We start from the raw sequence: 19,901 nt of genomic DNA on the forward strand, positions 1-19,901 counted from the left end.
CATTCTTTATAATTGCATAAAGTAAAAGATACCTTAGCCCAGGAAAGAAACAGTCACTGCAAGTCAGTGTAGCAAACAAAGAAACAGTCACTGCAAGTCAGTGTAGCAAACAAAGATTCCTACTCACATTGGAACCACTGCACTTCACTCCTGCGCAGGGCACCAGACATTATTGGTGGCTTTCAGCCTCAAATTGCTCCCTCAAGGCATCCCTAATCCTTGCAGCCCCACACTGGGCACCTCTAATAACCCTGCTCTCTGGCTGTTCAAATTCAGCCTCCAACCAAGTGTTGAACCTCTAAGTTCCATGCCTGAGTGAATCATTCACCCTTCCCTTCACAAATGTTATGGAGGGTACAAGCACATGGATATAACCGCAGGAATGCTGTCATTGGCCAGGTCCAGCTTCCCATACTGAGAGCGCCAGCGGCCCTTTAAACAGCCAAAAGCACACTCCACAGTCATTCTGCACTGGCTCAGCCTGTTGTTGAACCGCTCCTTGCTGCTGTCAAGGCTCCCTGTGTAGGGTTTCATGAGCCATGGCTTTAAAGGGTAAGCAGGGTCTCCAAGGATCACAATTGTCATATCGACTTTCCCTACGGTGATCTTCTGGTCTGGGAAAAAAGTCCCAGCTTGCAGCTTCCTGAACAGGCCAGTGTTCAGAAAGATGCGTGCATTATGCACCTTTCCGGGCCAGTCTGCGTTAACGTCAATGAAACACCCACGTGATCCAGAAGCGCCTGGAGAACCATAGAAAAATACCCCTTCCGATTAACATACTTGGAGGCTAGGTGGGCTGGTGCCAGAATTGGAATGTATGTGCCATCTATCGCAGTTAGGGAAACCCATTTGTGCAAAGCCATCCACAACTTCATGCACGTTACCCAGAGTCATGGTTCTTCTGAGCAGGATGAGATTAATGGCCCTGCAAACTTGTATCAACACGATTCCAACAGTCGACTTCTCCACTCAAAACTGGTTAGCGACCGATCGGTAGCTGTCTGGAGTTGCCAGCTTCCAGACTGCAATAGCCACCTGCTTCTCCACCGTCAGGACAGCTCTCAATCTCGTGTCCTTGCGCTGCAGGGTGTGGGTGAGCTCCTCACACAGTCCCATCAAAGTGGCTTTTCTCATCTGAAAGTTCTGCAGCCATTGCCCATCATCCCAGGCTTCCATGACAATGTGAGCCCACCAATCCGTGCTTGTTTCCCGAGCCCAAAAGCAGCATTCCACGGTGGTGAGCATGTCCGTGAATGCCGCAAGCAACTGTGTGTCATATGCGTTACTAGAGCTGATATCATCATTGGAGCCCTCACTGTCACTTTGGATCATAAGGAATAATTCGACTGCCAAACGTGACGTGCTGGCAAGACTCGTCAGCATACTCCTCAGCAGTTCAGGCTCCATTCCCGCAGACCGAAAGGGAAGACAGAGCGCGCAGCACAAAAACCGCTGAAAGATGGCGCCAAATGTGGACAGAAGCACAGGGAATGCTGGAATGCGACCTGATGCATCACGGGGCGTTGGGACAGGAGCCAGAATGCCCCCGCCCCCTTCCCACAAGCCACAGCGCCAGAATGGGAAGAGGTGCTCTGTGGGATAGCTGCCCGTAATGCACCACTCCCAATGCCGCGGCAAGTGCCGCAAATGTAGCCACGCCAGTGCGCTTGTTCCTGTCAGTGTGGCCAGACTGCAGCGCTTTCCCTACTGTGCTCTCTGAAGGCGGGTTTAACTCACAGCGCTCTACATCTGCAAGTGTAGCCATGCCCTAAGGTATCTAGATAAGATAGACCAGACCTGTTCTAAGATAGACACGCAGCCTTACTTACTGGTTGTCAGGAAGGTCACAGAACTCAAGGATTCTGTGACTTTCCCTGACTTCTGCAGTGGCCCTTGGGTCAAAAAGTTTGCCCACCCCTGGGCTAGACCTGTACAGTTGGGGTTCAGGAAGAAGATTCCCCCTCCCCCCGGGCTGGTTATTCCCCCACTGCCCACTTCAGGGTTTCTGGCAGCTTCCTCTGCAGCGCCCCTTCCTGTGGGAGAGGCACGGGGCCGGCTCCGAAACGCCGCTCTTGCGCGCCCAGGCCGTTCCCCCAACATCCCACACAGCAGAGCGGGCCGCCATTCCCTGCGGCCCCCTGCAGCAGCGAGCCCCCATCCGCCCCCTTGCCACTCACCCCGCCCAGCTTCTCTCCCTCCCCCACTGCTCTAAAGCAGCCCCCGCCCCTCGGGTCGCCGCTGCCCTCCAGGGCAGGGCACGTCAGCGTGTCCCCGAGGCCGCCGCCCCGGGTCACCCCGCCCCACGCGCGGCAGCCCCCGCCAGGGTAGGGCGCCGAAGCGCTGCAGGCCCCGGGCCGGGCTGCCGAATCACAAGGCCCCTCAGCCTCCACAACTGCCGACAGCCCCCACGCCGGAGGAGCTCAGGCAGCCGGGGGGGGGGCAGTCCCCGGTGAGCCCCATGCCCGTCCCAATAACGGCATTTTTGAACTTTACCTTCATCTTCTCGCCCGGGGCTCCCGAGTCACTATTTCATGTGCGCATGCGCTGCCGCTCCGAGGGCAAGGGGGAGCGCGGCCCCCACCGCTAACAGCGTCCCAGTCACCCAGGAGATCTGGGGGCGGGGGTCAAGGGAAGAGCCTCTGGCGCCGCGACCAATCATCGTGAGGAGGCGGGGCTCAGCCCGAATCCGATCTGAGCGCGGTAGCTGCCGGCGGCCTCCGGAGCCAGCCCCACCCGCACAGTGAGCGCGCCGCTGGCGGGCGGGGGAGGCGGAGGGCCGAGGGAGGGGCCGGACTCAGGACGGAGCCCCTGGCCGTGCCCTCGTGCACCGGCGGCTTGTCCGGGCCGCGTTCCGGGGGCTTCTCTCTGGCTGTCGGGGGGAGCGGCCGAGTCGGGCTTGGGGGCCCCCCCGACCTGGGTGTGGGAGCTGATCCCCGCCTCAGTCACGCGTTCCTGGAGCCGCAGGGGCATCGCGGGTAACGGGGCCACCCCGCAATCCAGTGGCCTCAGCAGCGTGGGGCGGATGCTCTGCCCCGCTGGGCTCCCCACCACCATTCCCCCAGCGTTTGTTCCTGCAGGCCTAGGTGTGCGGGTCACGTTACAAATGCCGTGGGCAAGTCACGGCCCTGAGGCGCTTACAGTGTAAACCAGACAGATCGCAACGGGGGTGGCCGATGGGAGACAAGGGTTACAGGCAGCACAAGGTCTAGGGCTGCTGCTCTTGCTGTCTGCTGCCTCCTGGGTGTGACTGCGCTTGCTTGAAAGCACAGTTGCCAACTCTCATGTAGTAAATAAACACCCTACTTTCACGATAAACCAAAAATCAAGATAATCCCGTTTCAAAACAAGCCAATCCATAAGAACCCCAATAATCTATGTGACTAGATTCCCTGCCCTCCCCTGCTGTACAGTCTGGGACTGTGGTGGGCCTGCTGTGCACCCCTGAGTCTCACCCCTGCTTGCTCCCCCTTGCTGGGAGCTGATCCCAAAAAAGAAAAAAAAAGCAACAAGCTACATGCCAAACAAGCTACAAGCCAAAAACTAGCCAACAAGCAACTCACAAGCCAATTAAACCAAAAAAAAGCAAACAAACTCAATTTCTGTGTTTTTTTCACAGGTTTGGTATGTTTGCTTGAAAGCCAAGCATGTTTTGTGTTGACAACAGCAGCCCAGCCACCCGTTAGACCTCCATGCTCTCCTGCAGGCAAAGAGTGGCTACATGGGAGACCTTACAGCAGCACAAGAGTAGGATACGGCTGTGCCGCTGTAAGGTCCCTAGTGTAGACATAGCCTTATACAATTTCTTCAGGTTGAAGCAAGAGCAGAGAATGAAAAAATGATTTGGTTCTAGGGCTCTCTGTTTTTGCTCCTAGTGAGTGTGACTTACCCACCTTTGGCACCTGCTGGGCCAGGGAGGGCAAGAGAGGCCCCCCCGAAACCTGAGTGGTGCTGCATCCTCTCACCACTTTCTGTTTGCCCAGTCACAACAGCCCAAGTGGGGAGCCAGGTCCACTCCCAGCATGGGTGTAGTTTGCGGGGGAGGGAGATGTCCCCCCAACTGCAAACATCAGGCAGGTGCAGAATTTGTTCCCCATGTAGCCCTACTGGCCTGAGTGGAGCTGCCTACCCAAATATAGAAGTCAAACTACAGGTCAAGCTCACTCTCACTCCACCTACCCCAGTTTTCCTTTGGTGTTAAATTGTTGGGTGGGGGGTGTCTTAGTTTCAGATTTTGGCCTAGACCCCTTAAAACCTCTGTGCAGCCCTGATCCTTTTCCCTTCTTACTCCTGAGGGCATTCTGTCCCAAAAAAATTAAAAGTTCTGTGCATAATTTAAAAATCTTCAAATTCTATTGGTCAAATAAGTGTGGAGGGTCCAGCATGGCATTGGGGAGTACAGGCCATTGGCTGCACAGAGATGGGTGATCACCATCTGGACTTAGCGGTGAGGCTGCACCCAGCCCTGATACAGCACAAGGCCTGGGCCTGCCCCAGAAACACCCCCGAGCCCTGCCTCTCTGTACCAGGTGTGGGCAGGCAGGCTCAGCCCAGAAGGATCCACATGTGGAGGGACTAGTGTCAGGGGATCCAGGTGTGGGCTGAGAGGGTTCTGTGTGGGGCAATCTGGGTGCAGGCCACCCAGTGGGGGATCTGGGTGCAGCAGGGATCTGGATGCACAGGGGTTTGTTTTGGGGTTCTGGGTGCAACAGTACTGGGAATCTGCAGTGTGCTCCAGTGAAGGTAGCTGGTTCTCAGCAGGGGGGGTCTGAGTGTGGGGGGCTCCAGAGGCTGGGGGAGTGGGGTTTAGTGGGGTTGGGATCCAAGTGCAGCTGGTTGGGGCTCAGTAGAGGGGGGATCCATGTGTGTGTGGCTCATCGGGATGGTCCAGGTGCAGGGGGAGTAGAGTGTCCGGGGGTTCTGGGTGTGGGGGAGTGAGGCTTAGTGGAAGGGTCTGGGTTTGAGGGGGTCTGGATGCACAGGAGTTGGACGGAAGAGGGAGCAGCTCCCTGTATAGTGATCCCTCCCCCTGAGGAGTGATGGGCACTGAAAGTACTGGGGTGGGGGAGAGAGAAGAGTTTGCAGAGCTTCCTACAGCTGGAGGAGAAATCTGGGGGTGGATCTGACCCAGTCCTGGATGCTGTGCAGGTGAAGAGGAAGTCCAGTCCTCCAGGACTAGCAGCTGAGCCCAGCACAGGGTAGGAGCCACCAGCTGCGTCGTCCCCACTCCCACCCCACAGTGATTTACCATTCTGCTAGCTGCCTTGGGCGTGCAAAATATAGTGCTGGGGAGGGTCGCATGACTGCTTTTGTGGCTTCCCTTTGCTTCCGTCAAAAGTCATTTTTCTGCAGGGCAACAAAGAAATCTGCAGGGGACATAACTTCTGTGCATGCACAGTAGTGCAGAATTCCCCCATGAGTACCCTCCTCCACATCTCCCTTTTTTTTTTTTTTGGATCCAGAGCTCACATCAATAAAGGATAGGCATAGCAGAGATAGACAATGCTCCCCTCTATGCACCTGTGCTGGAGCATTAATGGGGAAGGCAACTGGCCAGCTCCAGCTTCACACCAGTGAGTACTTCCCCTATACAAAGGGAATTTCCTATGGGCCACTTGCTGCTAAAATTCTGCCCATTTGTATTGCCTGAGCAGTACAGGGGCTAAATCTGACTTGTGAATCTGGTCCTAACAGGTTTGAAATCATTGCTGTCGAAAAGCTATCTACACTGGACCTGAAATTCAGCAGCTCTAGAAAGAAGCAAGGACACAGAATGGAGAAAAGCAATAGCTGGAGATGACGGAGTTCTTCTGAGCATTCATAACTCACACAGATGTTGACCCACATTAGTTACACTAATCCTCAAGATATTGTGCCTTGGTAATCATTCTTTTATCTGTAAAATACTAGACATGATTCTCCTCTAAGCATTTTAATGCTGCACCTGTATTAGGCAGATAAATGTTGAGCATACTGTTTTCAGAGCATGCTTAGTAAATAAAGGGCCAAACTTTAATTCCAATCTAACTTTTCAGGAGGGTAGTGCACAATGCTAGCACTAGACTAATGGATGGGCATAGAGGCTTTGGTTTTTATTATTAGTTATCTTAAGTGCACTATAGCTTTCACACAATAATGCAAGCTGAAAGATGTGTAATTGTCTTGCAGTTGAAGGAACATCATGCTGGGTGTTGTCTAAAGGATACTGGGAGGAGACTGATTGCCCACACACAAAGAAAAAACACAACCCTACTGGCCCATCATCAGTGGCCTTGATAGACTCTCCAGAACATCAGCTATTTTACCTTTCAGGAGGGTAGATTACTGCCTTGGCTAATCACAGCATCTGAAGGCATACAACCCTTACCTATCGTCAAAGCAGAACTACATCCCCACAATCATTCATTTAGGAACAAAGAAGTTGGTCAGTTCCAAGATCAGGGACTGTACCCTGAAAAGCAGCAACTCTGAAAAGGATTTTGGGGCCAGGATAGGTAAGTAATAGAATGTGATGTCCCATTGTGATACTGGGACAAAACAAACCATCATTCTTGGATGTATAAATGGGAGAATGCTGAGCAGGAGTAAGGAGGTAGTATTACTTGTGTATGTGACCCAAGAACCAGTGGTGTGAAGTTTAAATTAAAATATAAAAACTTCTTAATAAATGGAACAGCTTACAAAAGGAAGTGCTAAATTCATTATCATGACTGGATATCCCTGTAAAAGATATGCTATAGTTCAACAAAAAAGATACTGGGTTGAACAGTGTTTACTTACATAGCAGGAAAGAATAATTCTCTCTGCTGGAGGACTTATTTGATAAAAGTAGGCTTGCTTAAAAGTGCACAGAATTAGGCTTTTTTTATAATGTAAAAAATGAAACTGTATGGCATCTTTTTGTTGTTGCCTGCTAGTTGTTCCTTCACTCAAGCAGATGTTCAATTTCAGTAAATGTTATTTTTATGTAATAAAAAGGAATATACAGTCAAATGTAAGGGTTATAATTTTCAATTAGGCTTACAATATTCTGTGAAAGAACTGGCATTACAAGTCTGTAATGTTACTTGTGAGTGAACTGAGTCAAGTTGATTGTTGGGTGCTAATTTCATTCAAAAGAACACTAACAATGAAAGCTTCTAAACTTCAGGATCAGGAAATTCTTCATACCCATTATAGACTGTTCCAACATTATGTTTTTTATAATGAATAAAGGGGAGATAAAGACAATTAAAATATGTAAGCATAAAGGAAGACAAATTAGGTGGATCAATGATTCTTTCCAGCCTCTGACTTTGCTTCTAAGAATAAAAAATAAAAGTAATTAGAGTGAAGGTAAGATAAAATAAAAGGAGAAAACAGACCTTATCAATACTTGGAGAACCATTTCAACTTTCTGTGGAACTCCATTTAATTTAAGAATTTTACACATCGGATATTTAACTACAGGTTACCAAACCTAAATTATCCTGGACTACAGAGATAAGAGTTCCATTATAAGTCTTATATTCCCTCTCTTTAAAAAGGAAAAAGTATTTTTGTGATTTCTTTCAGGGTATTTTTTTTGTTGTTGGTAAATTGAAGACAATCACACAACTATTTTAAAGTTATGGGGGCTTCAACATGATACGTTTCATAATATCACACTGAGGCTTATCTACACGGCAGGGTAATGTAGACTGTGTGGGGTTGTGATTTCTAAAACACACTAGTGTGTTGCATTTTAATTGGACTATGTAGTTCCTGCTGGCATGCTCCTAATGTTCCGTAGTGCGCTTCAGAAATCATACCCAAAGTTTGGGTCACAACCCAGTACTGGGTCACAGCGTGTAAGGCACTGGGTCACCTTGCTCAGCACCCAGAGACCTTAGTGGCTCTGGTCTGCACCGCCAACTGGGACATTAAAATTGGGACATCAGTGGTGCTGCCCAGCTAAGACAGGCTAGTGCCTACTTTTTCCGACACTCCGCTGCACCCTGGAAGGGGCCAGCAGTGGGTCTGGCTTCTAGGCAGAGGGGTCACGGGGTTCTGCGCACTGCCCCTGCCCCAAGCACTGGTTCCACACCAAGCTCGGGGGGGGGAAGGAAAGGGGGGCAGTGCCTGCGGGTGAGAGCCACATGGAGCTGCTTGCACATCTCTGCCTAGGAGCTGGACCTGCTGCTGGCCACTTCCGGGGCGCAGTGCAGTCCGCGGTGCCAGGACAGGCAGGAAGTCTGCCTCTGCACCCCGGCTGTGCCGCTGATCGGGAGCTGCTGGTGGTAAACATGCCCTAACCCCATGCCCCAATCACCTGCCCCAGCCCTGAGCCCCCACAAACCCAGAACCCCTTCCTGCACCCCAAACCCATCACCCCCAGCCCAGAGCCCTGACCCCCTCCTGCACCCCAACCCTGTGCCCCAGGCCGGAGGCCCCCCCAAACCCCGAGCCCCTCCTGTACCCCAAACCCCTCATACCTGCACCCCCAGCTCAGACCCCCTCCCATACCCTGAACCCCTCATTCCTGGCCCCACCCTGCAGCCCTCACCCCCTCTGCCCCAGCCCTAAGCCCCTCCCAAACCCCTCATCCCCAGCTCCGTTGGGTCACTGGCATCAACAATTTTCTTCAATTGGGTCCCCAGAAAAAAAGTTTGGAAACCACTGCCATAGTGCACATATTACTCCACCATGTACACAATCCTTAAGAGTGAAGTCTTGGCCCTACTGAAGTCAGTGGGAGTGTATGTACACAAACTGGGAATCACACCCTAGCTCATAATGTAGGCATAACCTGAGTGTATATGGAGAACAACTGATAACCATCCTCTTTATAACAGCCCTGAATATATCTGAACACTTTTCAGGTGCCCCCTCAGTCTTCTTAAGACTAAACATTTCAATTTTTTTTAACCTTTCCTCATAAAGGGTTTAGAAAACATGATCTATCATTTTTTGTTGCTTTTATTTGGACTATCTCTAATTTGTCCATATCTTTCTTAGAGTGTGGCACCCAGAACCCAGCTAGGACTCCAGCTGAGGCCTCACCAGTGTGGATTAGAGCGTGACAGTTACCCTCCATGTCTTACATAGGATACTTCTGCTAATATACCCTAGCATACTAGCCTTTTTAACAACTGCATCACATTGTTGGCTCATATCAAGTTTGTGATCCATTAGAACCCCCAGATCCTTTCCAGCAGTACAACTGCCTAGCTAATTATCCCACATTTTGTAGATGTATACTTGTCTTTATTGAATTTCATCTTGTTGACTTCAGACCAATCTCCAATTTGTGAAGGCTGTTTTGAATTCTAATCCTGTCCTCCAAAGTACTTGCAACAACATCCATCTTGGCATCATCCACACATTTTGTAAGCATACTCTCTACTCCATTATCCAAGTCATTAATGAAAATATTGACTAGTACTAGACATAAGACAGGCCCCTACAGGACCCCAACTTCATACATCCCCTCTCTCCTTTCCCTCCCCTGAGTTTGATAGCAAACCATTGAAAACTATTCTGAGTATGGTCTTTCAACCATTTTATAGTCATTTCATTTAGTCCACATTTCCCTAGTTGCATTATGAGAATGTGATGTAAGACTGTATCAAAATCTGTATTAAAATCAAGATACATCATGTCTACAGCTTCTCCCCATCCACCAGGCCAGTAGTCAAAGGAGGAAATGGTTTGTCTCGATGTGTTCATAAGAAATCCGTGTAGACTATTACTTTTAACCCTATTATCCCCCAGGTGCTTACAAACCGATTAACAGTTTGTTCCAGTAACTTTTCAGATATCAAAGTTAGGCTGACAGATCTATAATTCCCCAGGTCCTCTTTGTTCTCTTTTTTTAAAGATAGATACTATGTTTGCCCTTCTCTAGTCCTCTGACCCCTCACCTATCCTCCCTGAGTAATCAAAGATACTTCTTAACACTTCAGAGATTGTTTCAGTTACTTCCTTAAGTACCCTATGGCACATTTCATCAGGCCCTGCCAACTTGAACACATCTAACTTATGTAAATATTAAACATGTTCTTTCCCTATTTTGGCTTGTGTTTCTTCCCCGTTGTTGTTAATAGTATGTTAAGTGTCTGATCACAATTTTTTTTAGTGAAGATAAGCCAAATAGGCATTAAACACCTCAGCCTTCTTGATCTCATCCAATATTACCTCTCCATCACTTTAAATAGATCCTCTATATTTTCCTTTGTCTTTCTCCTGCTCCTTATGTATTTATAGAACCTCTTATTGCCTTTAATATCCCTTGCTAGATGTAACTCATTTTGTGCCATAGCTTTCTGATTTTGTCCCCTTATTCTTTTGTATTCATCCTTAGCAATTTGTCCATGTTTGCACTGTTTGTAGGATTTCTTCCTTAAAGAGCTCCTGATGCAGCCATACTGATCTCTTACTAGTCTTCCTATATCCTCCACAATCACTATAGTTTGCTGTTGTGCCTTCAATATGTCTCCTTGAGAAACTGCCAGCTCTACTGAACTATTTTCTCCCTTACATCCACAGGACCTTACTTACCAGTTCTGAGTTTGTTAAAGTCTGCTTTTTTGACATCCACTGACCTTATTCCGATTTTCTCACTCCTTCCTTTTCTTAGAATCATGAAGTCTATCATTTCATGATCACTTTCAAATTGCCTTCCAACTTCAGATTTGCAACCAATTCCTCCCTGTTAATTAGAATCAAGTCTAAAATGTGTGTCCCCCTGGTTACACTTCCTACTTTCTGAAACAGGTAGTGGTCCCCAATACATTCCAATAACTTATTGGACATTGTATCCATTGTCTGAGTAGTAAAGTCCCTCATGACTATCAGGTCTTGTGTTTTGGGTATCTATTTGTTCTTGAAATATCTTATCACCTCTTCTTCCTGATATGGTGGTCTACAGTAGACCCCTTGTTTTTCCCCTTTTATCTTCAACTTTCAACATATCTCGACTTTCAGCTGGTCTTTTGGACCTCAGACCAAGTGTATATATTCTTGATTTATAATACAATACCGCCTCTCTTTTTCCTCTGCCTGTCCTTCCTGAACAAGCTATACCCCCTACCAATTTTCCAGTCATGAGTTTTATCCCACCAAGTCTCTTTGATGCCTGCTGAGTCACAATTTAGTTTATGGACTAATACTTCCAGTTCTTCCTGCTTATTCCCCATACTCCTTGCATTTGTGAATACACATCTAAGATGTTGAGCAGATTACTACATTGTTATCTCTTATTTGTTGCTCCTATGACCCTGTTGTACTTTTCCATCCCCCATCCCCTATAGCTTTCGGTTAAGGTCATTTTTTTTATACCTACCTGTGGACTTTTGTCACCTGCTCCCTTTGAATCTAGTTTAAAGCTTTGCTCACTAGGTTGGTGAGTTGGTACACAAAGATGCTCTCCCCTTCTTGGTTAGGTGGACATCATCTCTTCCCAGCAGTCCTCCTTCCTGGAACACCATTCTATGGTTGAGGAAACGAAAGCCCTCCTGTCAACACCATCTCTGAAGCCATGCATTCATCTCCAGGAAGCACATGCCCATGCCTGGGCCCTTACCCTCAGCTGATGAGTTCCATAGATATAGTGTTAAATAAGAACATAGGAACTGACCTACTGATCTGTCAGGCCCAGTCTCCCTGATCCTTGATGACAGCTGGTACCTGATGATTCAGGGAAAGGTGCAAGAAACTTCAGAGCAGTCAATTACGGAGTAATTTGCCCATACAGAATAAGGGAAGAGTATAGGTGGTTAGTGGTTTCCTTAATTTAATTTTAGTCTGTTAATTGATATAGGCTAACGCAAGCACATATGTCAACTGGCTGTAGTTAGCCTCTTTGTCTAGTGTCTCAAAGACACCAAAGATCGAATGGACATGGAAAGTAGACTATCCTGTCATCCCTCGAGGTGGTTCACATAGGCATTGACAAGGTAGTGAAGATACTTGCATGGTTGCTGCCTATGCTATATCTGTATTGTGAAAAAGAGGAATGTAGTCCCTCAGTTTGTCATTTCAAAATCTCTGATGAAAGAAACTCAAGTGGCTAACAGGATAGTCCCATTTAAAAAGGTGGTGTGCAAAAGATGGAGGTTTGAAGAGTATGGTCCTCTTGGAATGCCTAAGAGTTTCGTTTGTGGTGATGAGATATTACAATGAAGAACAACTATAAATGTTTGATAGAGATAGAGGAGATGTTTTTGTAAAAACAGAAGTCAACATTATGAGTTTTTAAAAAAAATATGTAAAGCAGCTGAAATAAGTCAGTCAGTTTTAAATGTGCTAATCCAAGCATAAAATGTTTGTATTACAGATTGTACAAAAATGAGGCACTAAACCACCAAATAGAAATTGTACTTTAAAAGATTTTAACACTATTCAATTTATACTAAACAATGATCACCAGCGTACACTGAAAGATAAATTAATGAATCAAACATTACAGATTTCATCAAAGTTTTACTGCTCAGCAATTTCTTTTAAAACAATAAATAGTTAATTGAGCATTAACATTTACATTTGTATTTAAACATTACAAATGTACAAAGACTTTGGGTATCAGACACTTTGAACTTACTTTCACAAACTCTCAATGAGCCCACATCTTCAAATTTTCCATTACAAAGAAACAATCATGTATTATACTGTTTGAAAACATAAGAAACAAGGCACAGAAAAGCAAATGCCCCCCCCCTCAAAACAAACAAACAAACAAACAAACAAACAAAAAAATCCCTCACAAAACTTTCAGAGAACATTTGGAATGTTTGCACAGTTCTGTGTAATGAACTATAACAATCGAATCAAAAAGGCAAATTATAAAGTATCTCAAAGGAAGTTCACTATAATATTAAATAATGTAACTAATTGGGTCTGATCATGTGAGGTACTATTACTCTTATGCAAAATGTTGAATATCCTCAACTGAGGGCACTTAACATCTTGTAGGCTCGACACCTTTATTTGTTGAAGTAACGTTATAGGAAAAACAGCACAAGTGTTTCATTTCACCTTATAAAACTGTACTCTTCAAATTAGTGCAAATCCCCAATTTAAATGCAGTTTAAAACAATTATCATAGATCTTTTTTAACCTTCATGTAATGGAATGCTTAGGAGTTTCCAAAGCACTCATATTAACTTCTGCTGGGTCACTTTTAATCACACTGCAGATCTCTCTCTCACTTAATTTATTTTAAAAGGAAAAACTCACGAAGAGTAGTTTCAATCAAGTATAAATAATATGAGATGGAATTAAGTAAAGAAATATACTGCATGTTACCTAAAACCTTTAAATATCCAGAGTATACTGGATGCTGCATAACTCCTGCAGAGAGTATTAAGTAGCAGATTTCTCTTAGCATAATAAAAAGAAAATATTTAAAATAAGGCTTTGGTTAAATAAAAAGGTTGCTAAACCTCAGTTATGGTGAAAAAAGTGCAATATAGTCACCAAATATATACCTTCATCTCCAAGACAAGAAATATGCCTGCCATTTACAATTGGTTTGTCTGTCTGCACTGAAAAATAATATCCTACATAGCTGCAGCAAAACACCTTCAGTATAGGCAAATTAAATATCTAGGGCCTGATCCTCCAACATCTTATGCCCACTGAAATCAGTGGGACTACTTCTGTGAATAAAGTCACTCTCACGCCATGTTTGCAGGATCAGGGTCCCTAATCTGTAACATTCAATTATTTTATAATAGACTCACTCAGTCTCAGCATTTTCTAAGAAGAAAGTATCTGTTGGCAATCAACTGGCCGCAGTACAATAGCTTACAAATACAATTCTTGTATGTATATGGTAACAAAGTAATTTTTTTAAAAAGTGCTTAGGATTGGTCCATTCAAAATTGTTTAGCTGTATATTATCTTAAGACCAAACACTTAGTTCTGAGGAAAATACACAGTACCTCTGTTTACTGGTAATGTATTAATTCACTTGAGAAAAAAGTAGTGAGTCTATGGAGGAGACTAGTATCTTCATATACAAAATAATTAGAGTTTTACAGTCACAACACATGCTCCAGCTCTTCCTAGGCACAATGGTGCAACCTATAACAAAAAAACAAAAAATGACTGACATGTGGTATGTTTCTAAAATAAATATAATCAACTTTATTAAAAAAGACAGACTTTCAGAACTGATAATGTACCACAGTAATTAAGGTTGTAATGTCATATTTTTAGGTGCTTTGTATTGTAATCTGACTTTAAAAATTAACAAAATGGGTTGAAGATTGGCATAAAAATGCTCAGAGAAACAGCAATATTTTCTTCTGCAGGACCAAATTCTGCTCTCTAAAGTCAATGGCAAACCTCATAAACAGTATTCTTCATATTAAAATAATATTTATTTGAATATTTAAAAAATCAAGTATTATTATATTATATTTTAAAATGGGATTATCATCTAACACTGTACTTCTAGGTATAATAGTACTTGGTACTGGGCCTTCATTTCATTGCTATGCAACAATCCTAATCCTGTGGATGACATTGAACAGTATGCAGCATTGCTCATAGATTTGGTAGAACCAAGAAATGTTTTTGCACACTGCAAATGGCTTGTGTTGTACAAGTCTTTTAATGCAGCTTTAACACAGCTCCTGATCACCTGAAAAAAAGCAGCACTTGGAGGTTTGTGCATGAAGGAGAAAGTAGGGCAGCCTTGTAGTCTATTCACTAGATGCTCATATACCATGATGATGATCATGGTATGAGTATAGTATCTAGATAAAATAGATGCCAAGATGAGCAAATCAGGCAAATCAGATCAGCCTTGATAAGAGGGACCTGATAATAGGCAGTGAGAGAACTAAATGGGGCCCTACAAATTTTTTTTTAAAAAATCTTATTTTGTTTTAAAAAGAAAACTAGAGGACAAGTTCTTGTACTTATTTTCATCTATTTTTTAAAAAAAATCTTTGTTTCATCATACTGCACTATCCATGCTGAATAATCACAATCGTCTTGACACTGGCCAAGATTTTCAAATATAGGCAAATGGGAGCTGATGGGTGCTCAGCACTTTTGAGAATCAGATCTTTGATTTAGGCACCTAACTTTAAGCTTCTATTTTTGAAAATCTTTGTCTTTGTCTCGGTCCTTCTGCTATATCTACTGTTTTGTAATCTCCTCATTGCGGGTAAGCTCCTTGGGGCATGTACTTTATCTTTTTTCTTCACTGGGAGGCACCAAGCACACTTTTGGCATCACTAAAATAAATAATACCATATAATTTAATTAGAAACTGTACCTGTGTCCACTCATTGGTCTGGGGATCATAAGACTCCACTGTATTAAGATAGGTTTGCCCATCATATCCTCCAACAGCATACAACTTGTCACCAAGAAGACACACTCCCACTGCATCTCTGCTAATGCTCATGGAGGCCACTGCAGTCCACACATCTGTTTTTGGATCATATCTGAAAGATAATTTTTGTAAAAGTCTAATATTGTTGCGTAAAATTCCATTCAAAATACTGAAATTGACTCTCAAGGTACTAGACTATCTAGTGGAATCAGTAAAGGAGTATTCTCTCTTCGGGTGTGAAATTAAAAGGATTTCTTACTTGTTTAAACCTTTCCCTTAAAAGCAGCATTTGGTTAATCATTTCACTGAGGCTGTGCAGTCAGTATCAGGTACATTCAGTAGATGCACACCTCCTGCATGGCCAAACATACTGTACAGGTCCCATAATTTCAGTTGAAATATTTTAAGTTGTAGCACATCCAGAGGTGTAGTGACAAGGTTAAATGAATTTATTTACTAGATGGGAAATTACATGTAAAGTTGATTATTTCTGAAAGCATGAACAAAAATTCAAGTTATTAATAAAAAAAGCCTCACTTTGTCACATACAGAAACAGAAAAAGATACGTAGCACTGCTAACAATACTGTACGTAACTTAATTTAGCAGTATATATGAATGATATGTTAAAGAGATAACTTTACCAGTTCACCTTTCCACAATCCTGCAAGCTGGACCACGTAACTTGGAGTAGCTTGTGTGACCGGGGCCCAAGAAATCTCTGGACTATGTTTATCTTTTTTCGCTTTTACATAATAGATAATTTTTTTTAAAACAATTTTTTCCTCTTTTATGACCAAACATGCTCTGCTCCAGAATCAAGTTCTGTTGCCAGACTCTGTAAGAGTTTAGTGCTCTCTTCATCTTACAGACAGACAAATGTTAAATCCCAAATTACATACAGAATAATGCAGTGTTGCTAAGGAGATTCATTGGACAAATAAATTAATCATTGCTTTTTGCAAAAACTATATAGAAAAAACGTTGACTCGGTGTACATGGAAAAACTCTTCTACAGCAATTTACCAGAACTTTTCTTGCATAAACTGGTGTCATTAGGATCACAAAAACAATAATAGACAAGTGGTACACTGAAAACACCTCAGTTAAATTTGAGCCTAGAGTACATCAGTAGTCTAACAGACAGGTCAGGAATTAAAATTGGAGAGTCCAAACTCATCTTTTAAAAACTTGTTTTTGACTCAATCTACAAATGTCTCCTTTTCAGATTAGCCAGCATAGTTACAAGAAAAAACAATGCCAAGAAAACAAATTTCTAGAGGGAATCACATCAATAAAATGCCTTTAAGGCACAGGATTATCAAAAGAAAATATATCCCTCGCTAAGAAGGTATCCAACACCCCTGAAAGTGAGTTTGGGGGGATGAAACATTGGTGTTAATTTCTTTGCATGAGATGCAAAGATATAATGACTTTTGAGTGTCTTTCTGGCACCTTTTTCTTTCGTGCAGTAGGTGTCTGTTGGAAGCACACATCTTATTCATGTAGAGTCATAGTGTGGAAGTGTTGCCTGAAACTTATGCAGCAGACAAAGTGCATTATGTACTGAAAGACAGTGAATTATGAACTTTACATAGTGTTTGTCAATTTGATTTGTATAATTGATTTATAACAATGTGATGCTCTTGAAAACCTACCACAGTATCAGTGTACTGTAGCAAACAAGCATTCACAAATTTCACAGTGAATTTTATGAAGTTAATTTTTAGATTACTATATTTGCAGTAAATTTATTTTATGCTGGTTTTGTAGACATTTCAACACCTCCATCCCACTGATTTAGAAGGAGAGAGCAAATCAGAAATAAACAAAACACATGTACTGTAGCAATTCTACTCCAACTTGCAAATTAAAATTTGGCGTAACAAAGATCATTTAGTAATCCATTTTAACGTATTTCATAAATTTTTCTAGATGCTATTTATGAATATCATGTTATTCATAATCCTGTTTCAGAACTGAAATGTCAACCTCATCAGGTGACATTTGGGCAAAAATTGATGCACATCTTTCCCATGACCTTTCTTCAAGCATTAGAACTCCCCATCCACTTCTAGAATCTAATTTGTGGTGCAATGGGGCTGCATATCTGCAAGCCTTTCTGCAAGGCTTGGTACTTCAACTTCCACATTTAATTTTTGGGTGCACAGCTTTAGTGCACTAAAAACTTGAAAGCAACATTTCTGGGGCTTAACTGGAAAGGTTTCTGAACTGGAACCTCAAACACAAGAAATTTGTGAATAAAGAAGTGGGCTCAAGAGTCACAGAAAAGGTTGTGGGAAGTCACAGGAAAGGAGAGACTGGTAGCCTCTTGGGAGCAGGACAGTTTGAAGGGATCAAGTCCAGGGGAAGAAGATAGCTCTCATCCTGAAATTCCTTTCTTTTCTGAAATGCTAGTGCTAAACACAAAAAGAAAAGGAGGACTTGTGGCACCTTAGAGACTAACCAATTTATTAGAGCATAAGCTTTCGTGAGCTACAGCTCACTTCTTCAGATGCATATCGTGGAAACTGCAGCAGGCTTTATATATACACAGAGAATATGAAACAATACCTATTCCCACCCCACTGTCCTGCTGGTAATAGCTTATCTAAAGTGATTTCCAGCACAAATCCAGGTTTTCTCACCCTCCACCCCCCCACACAAATTCACTCTCCTGCTGGTGATAGCCCATCCAAAGTGATAACTCTTTACACAATGTGCATGACAATTAAGCTGGGCTATTTCCTGCATAAATCCAGGTTCTCACATCCCCCCCACCCCCATACACACACAAACTCACTCTCCTGCTGGTAATAGCTCATCCAAACTGACCACTCTTCAAGTTAAAATCCAAGTTAAACCAGAACATCTGGGGGGGGGGGTAGGAAAAAACAAGAGGAAACAGGCTACCTTGCATAATGACTTAGCCACTCCAAGTCTCTATTTAAGCCTAAATTAATAGTATCCAATTTGCAAATTGAAAATAGCCCAGCTTAATTGTCATGCACATTGTGTAAAGAGTTATCACTTTGGATGGGCTATCACCAGCAGGAGAGTGAATTTGTGTGGGGGGGTGGAGGGTGAGAAAACCTGGATTTGTGCTGGAAATCACTTTAGATAAGCTATTACCAGCAGGACAGTGGGGTGGGAATAGGTATTGTTTCATATTCTCTGTGTATATATAAAGCCTGCTGCAGTTTCCACGATATGCATCTGAAGAAGTGAGCTGTAGCTCACGAAAGCTTATGCTCTAATAAATTGGTTAGTCTCTAAGGTGCCACAAGTCCTCCTTTTCTTTTTGCGAATACAGACTAACACGGCTGTTACTCTGAAACCAGTGCTAAACACAGTTCAGGGTGGAGATTAAAAAAAAAAATCCTACAGGATTTAGCACAAGTTCCACTGATTTTCACTGAGGCTTGTGTTTCTTAGGTGATTTTGAAAATCTGCCTCCCTAATAAAAAGGGAGTGTGTTGTATCAGGAAAAAGTTCAGCTGGCTCAGTATGCTCATAACAGGATATTTCAGAGATCTGGAAACCTGGACACCAGTGTAGAGAAAATATGTGACTGTGCAGTATAAAGTTTTGCTATAATTGTTACTTGTTTGATGAGACCTGTATAATTCACATCTCGTTTTGCCTTTTGTGAGTAATGCAGTCATCCCAGACTTGTTCCAATAACCATTTTCTATCAGTCCATTTCATCTTTGGGATGATTGCATTACTCGTGAATGGTGGACATACCTGATTTTTCCATAAGGTCAAGGGGAACCATGAAAGAGGTGACATTAAAGGATTGGACAGAAATTGAATAGTAAGTCATTTAAAAGTTACCTTATAAATGGAGAAAGTTCTATCTCTTGTGAAAGGCCAGTTTGTGTGAAACACTAGTGTTTGTAAGCATCTTGATTAAAAGTTTTTCTTAAAATGAATTCTGAATCCTTCAATGAGATTGTTAGAAAACAAAATAATTTTTCTGGATAAAGTGCAATAAGATGGTATTTTTACTCTGTTGGATATGAACCATATTATAAATAGCGTTTTGATTACATGGTATGTGTTTACATATTTACTAGTATTAAAATTATATGACCATTTTAACAGGTTCTCATTGCAGCTCTTTGTGAAAAATCATGCCACACTCTTTCACCAGCACTATCCTCATCTAGGTATTACCTTTCCACACAGTCTGACAGTCTGGATGTCAAGTTTGATGCTGGAGCATCATGCCCACCAATAGCATACAGGAACCCATTCCAAGTAGTTACTCCCACACCTCCTCTTCTCTTTGACATTTGAGCACAGAGAGTCCATTTATTAGTATGAGGATCAAAACATTCCACAGATTTGAGACAAGAACTTCCATCCCGACCACCAACTGCATAAAGCCTGTAAAGAAAAGAAACCAACTGAACTCATAAAATAAATATTACAGTAATAGTATTTCCTCATTGATAGGATACATTTTTATACATGGTTATTGAGGAAAATAAAATTAGCTAGAATGAATTTGAAGGGGTGAAGAAAAACATAACAGAGAATTAGATAATGATCTGGGCATTGGGAAGATAGCTTTTTTTCAAATAAAAATCTTT

At 43.3% G+C, this 19,901-nt stretch overlaps 2 protein-coding genes across 10 annotated transcripts in view; both read right to left on the reverse strand.

Moving 5' to 3' along the window:
• WDR19 (WD repeat domain 19) overlaps window positions 1-2,618 on the reverse strand; it is a 126,191-nt gene extending 123,573 nt beyond the window's left edge. For 2 of the 4 annotated variants that reach the window (XR_012158692.1, XM_073342265.1), the window contains exon 1: window positions 2,494-2,614. Coding sequence is in view for 3 of the 4 variants with exons in the window: in XM_073342265.1 (XP_073198366.1) it covers window positions 2,494-2,499 (6 nt within the window). In the remaining variant the exon portion in view is untranslated. Of the gene's footprint in view, window positions 1-2,493 lie in introns of all 4 variants that reach the window. The other 2 variants (XM_073342266.1, XM_073342268.1) reach the window with 1 other exon arrangement.
• Window positions 2,619-12,265: 9,647 nt separating this feature from the next.
• The window catches only part of KLHL5 (kelch like family member 5), a 98,442-nt gene continuing 90,806 nt past the window's right edge, over window positions 12,266-19,901 (reverse strand). For 5 of the 6 annotated variants that reach the window (XM_073342275.1, XM_073342276.1, XM_073342272.1 and 2 more), the window contains 3 exons: window positions 19,483-19,695; window positions 15,245-15,416; window positions 12,266-14,040 (listed from right to left, as the gene is read on the reverse strand). In XM_073342275.1, coding sequence (XP_073198376.1) covers window positions 13,984-14,040; window positions 15,245-15,416; window positions 19,483-19,695 — 442 coding nt within the window. In that variant the 3' untranslated portion in view covers window positions 12,266-13,983. Of the gene's footprint in view, window positions 14,041-15,244; window positions 15,417-19,482; window positions 19,696-19,901 lie in introns of those variants that run through there. The other variant, XM_073342274.1, reaches the window with a different exon arrangement.

This window comes from Lepidochelys kempii, chromosome 4 (genome assembly GCF_965140265.1).
Source record: "Lepidochelys kempii isolate rLepKem1 chromosome 4, rLepKem1.hap2, whole genome shotgun sequence".
NCBI lineage: Eukaryota > Metazoa > Chordata > Testudines > Cheloniidae > Lepidochelys > Lepidochelys kempii.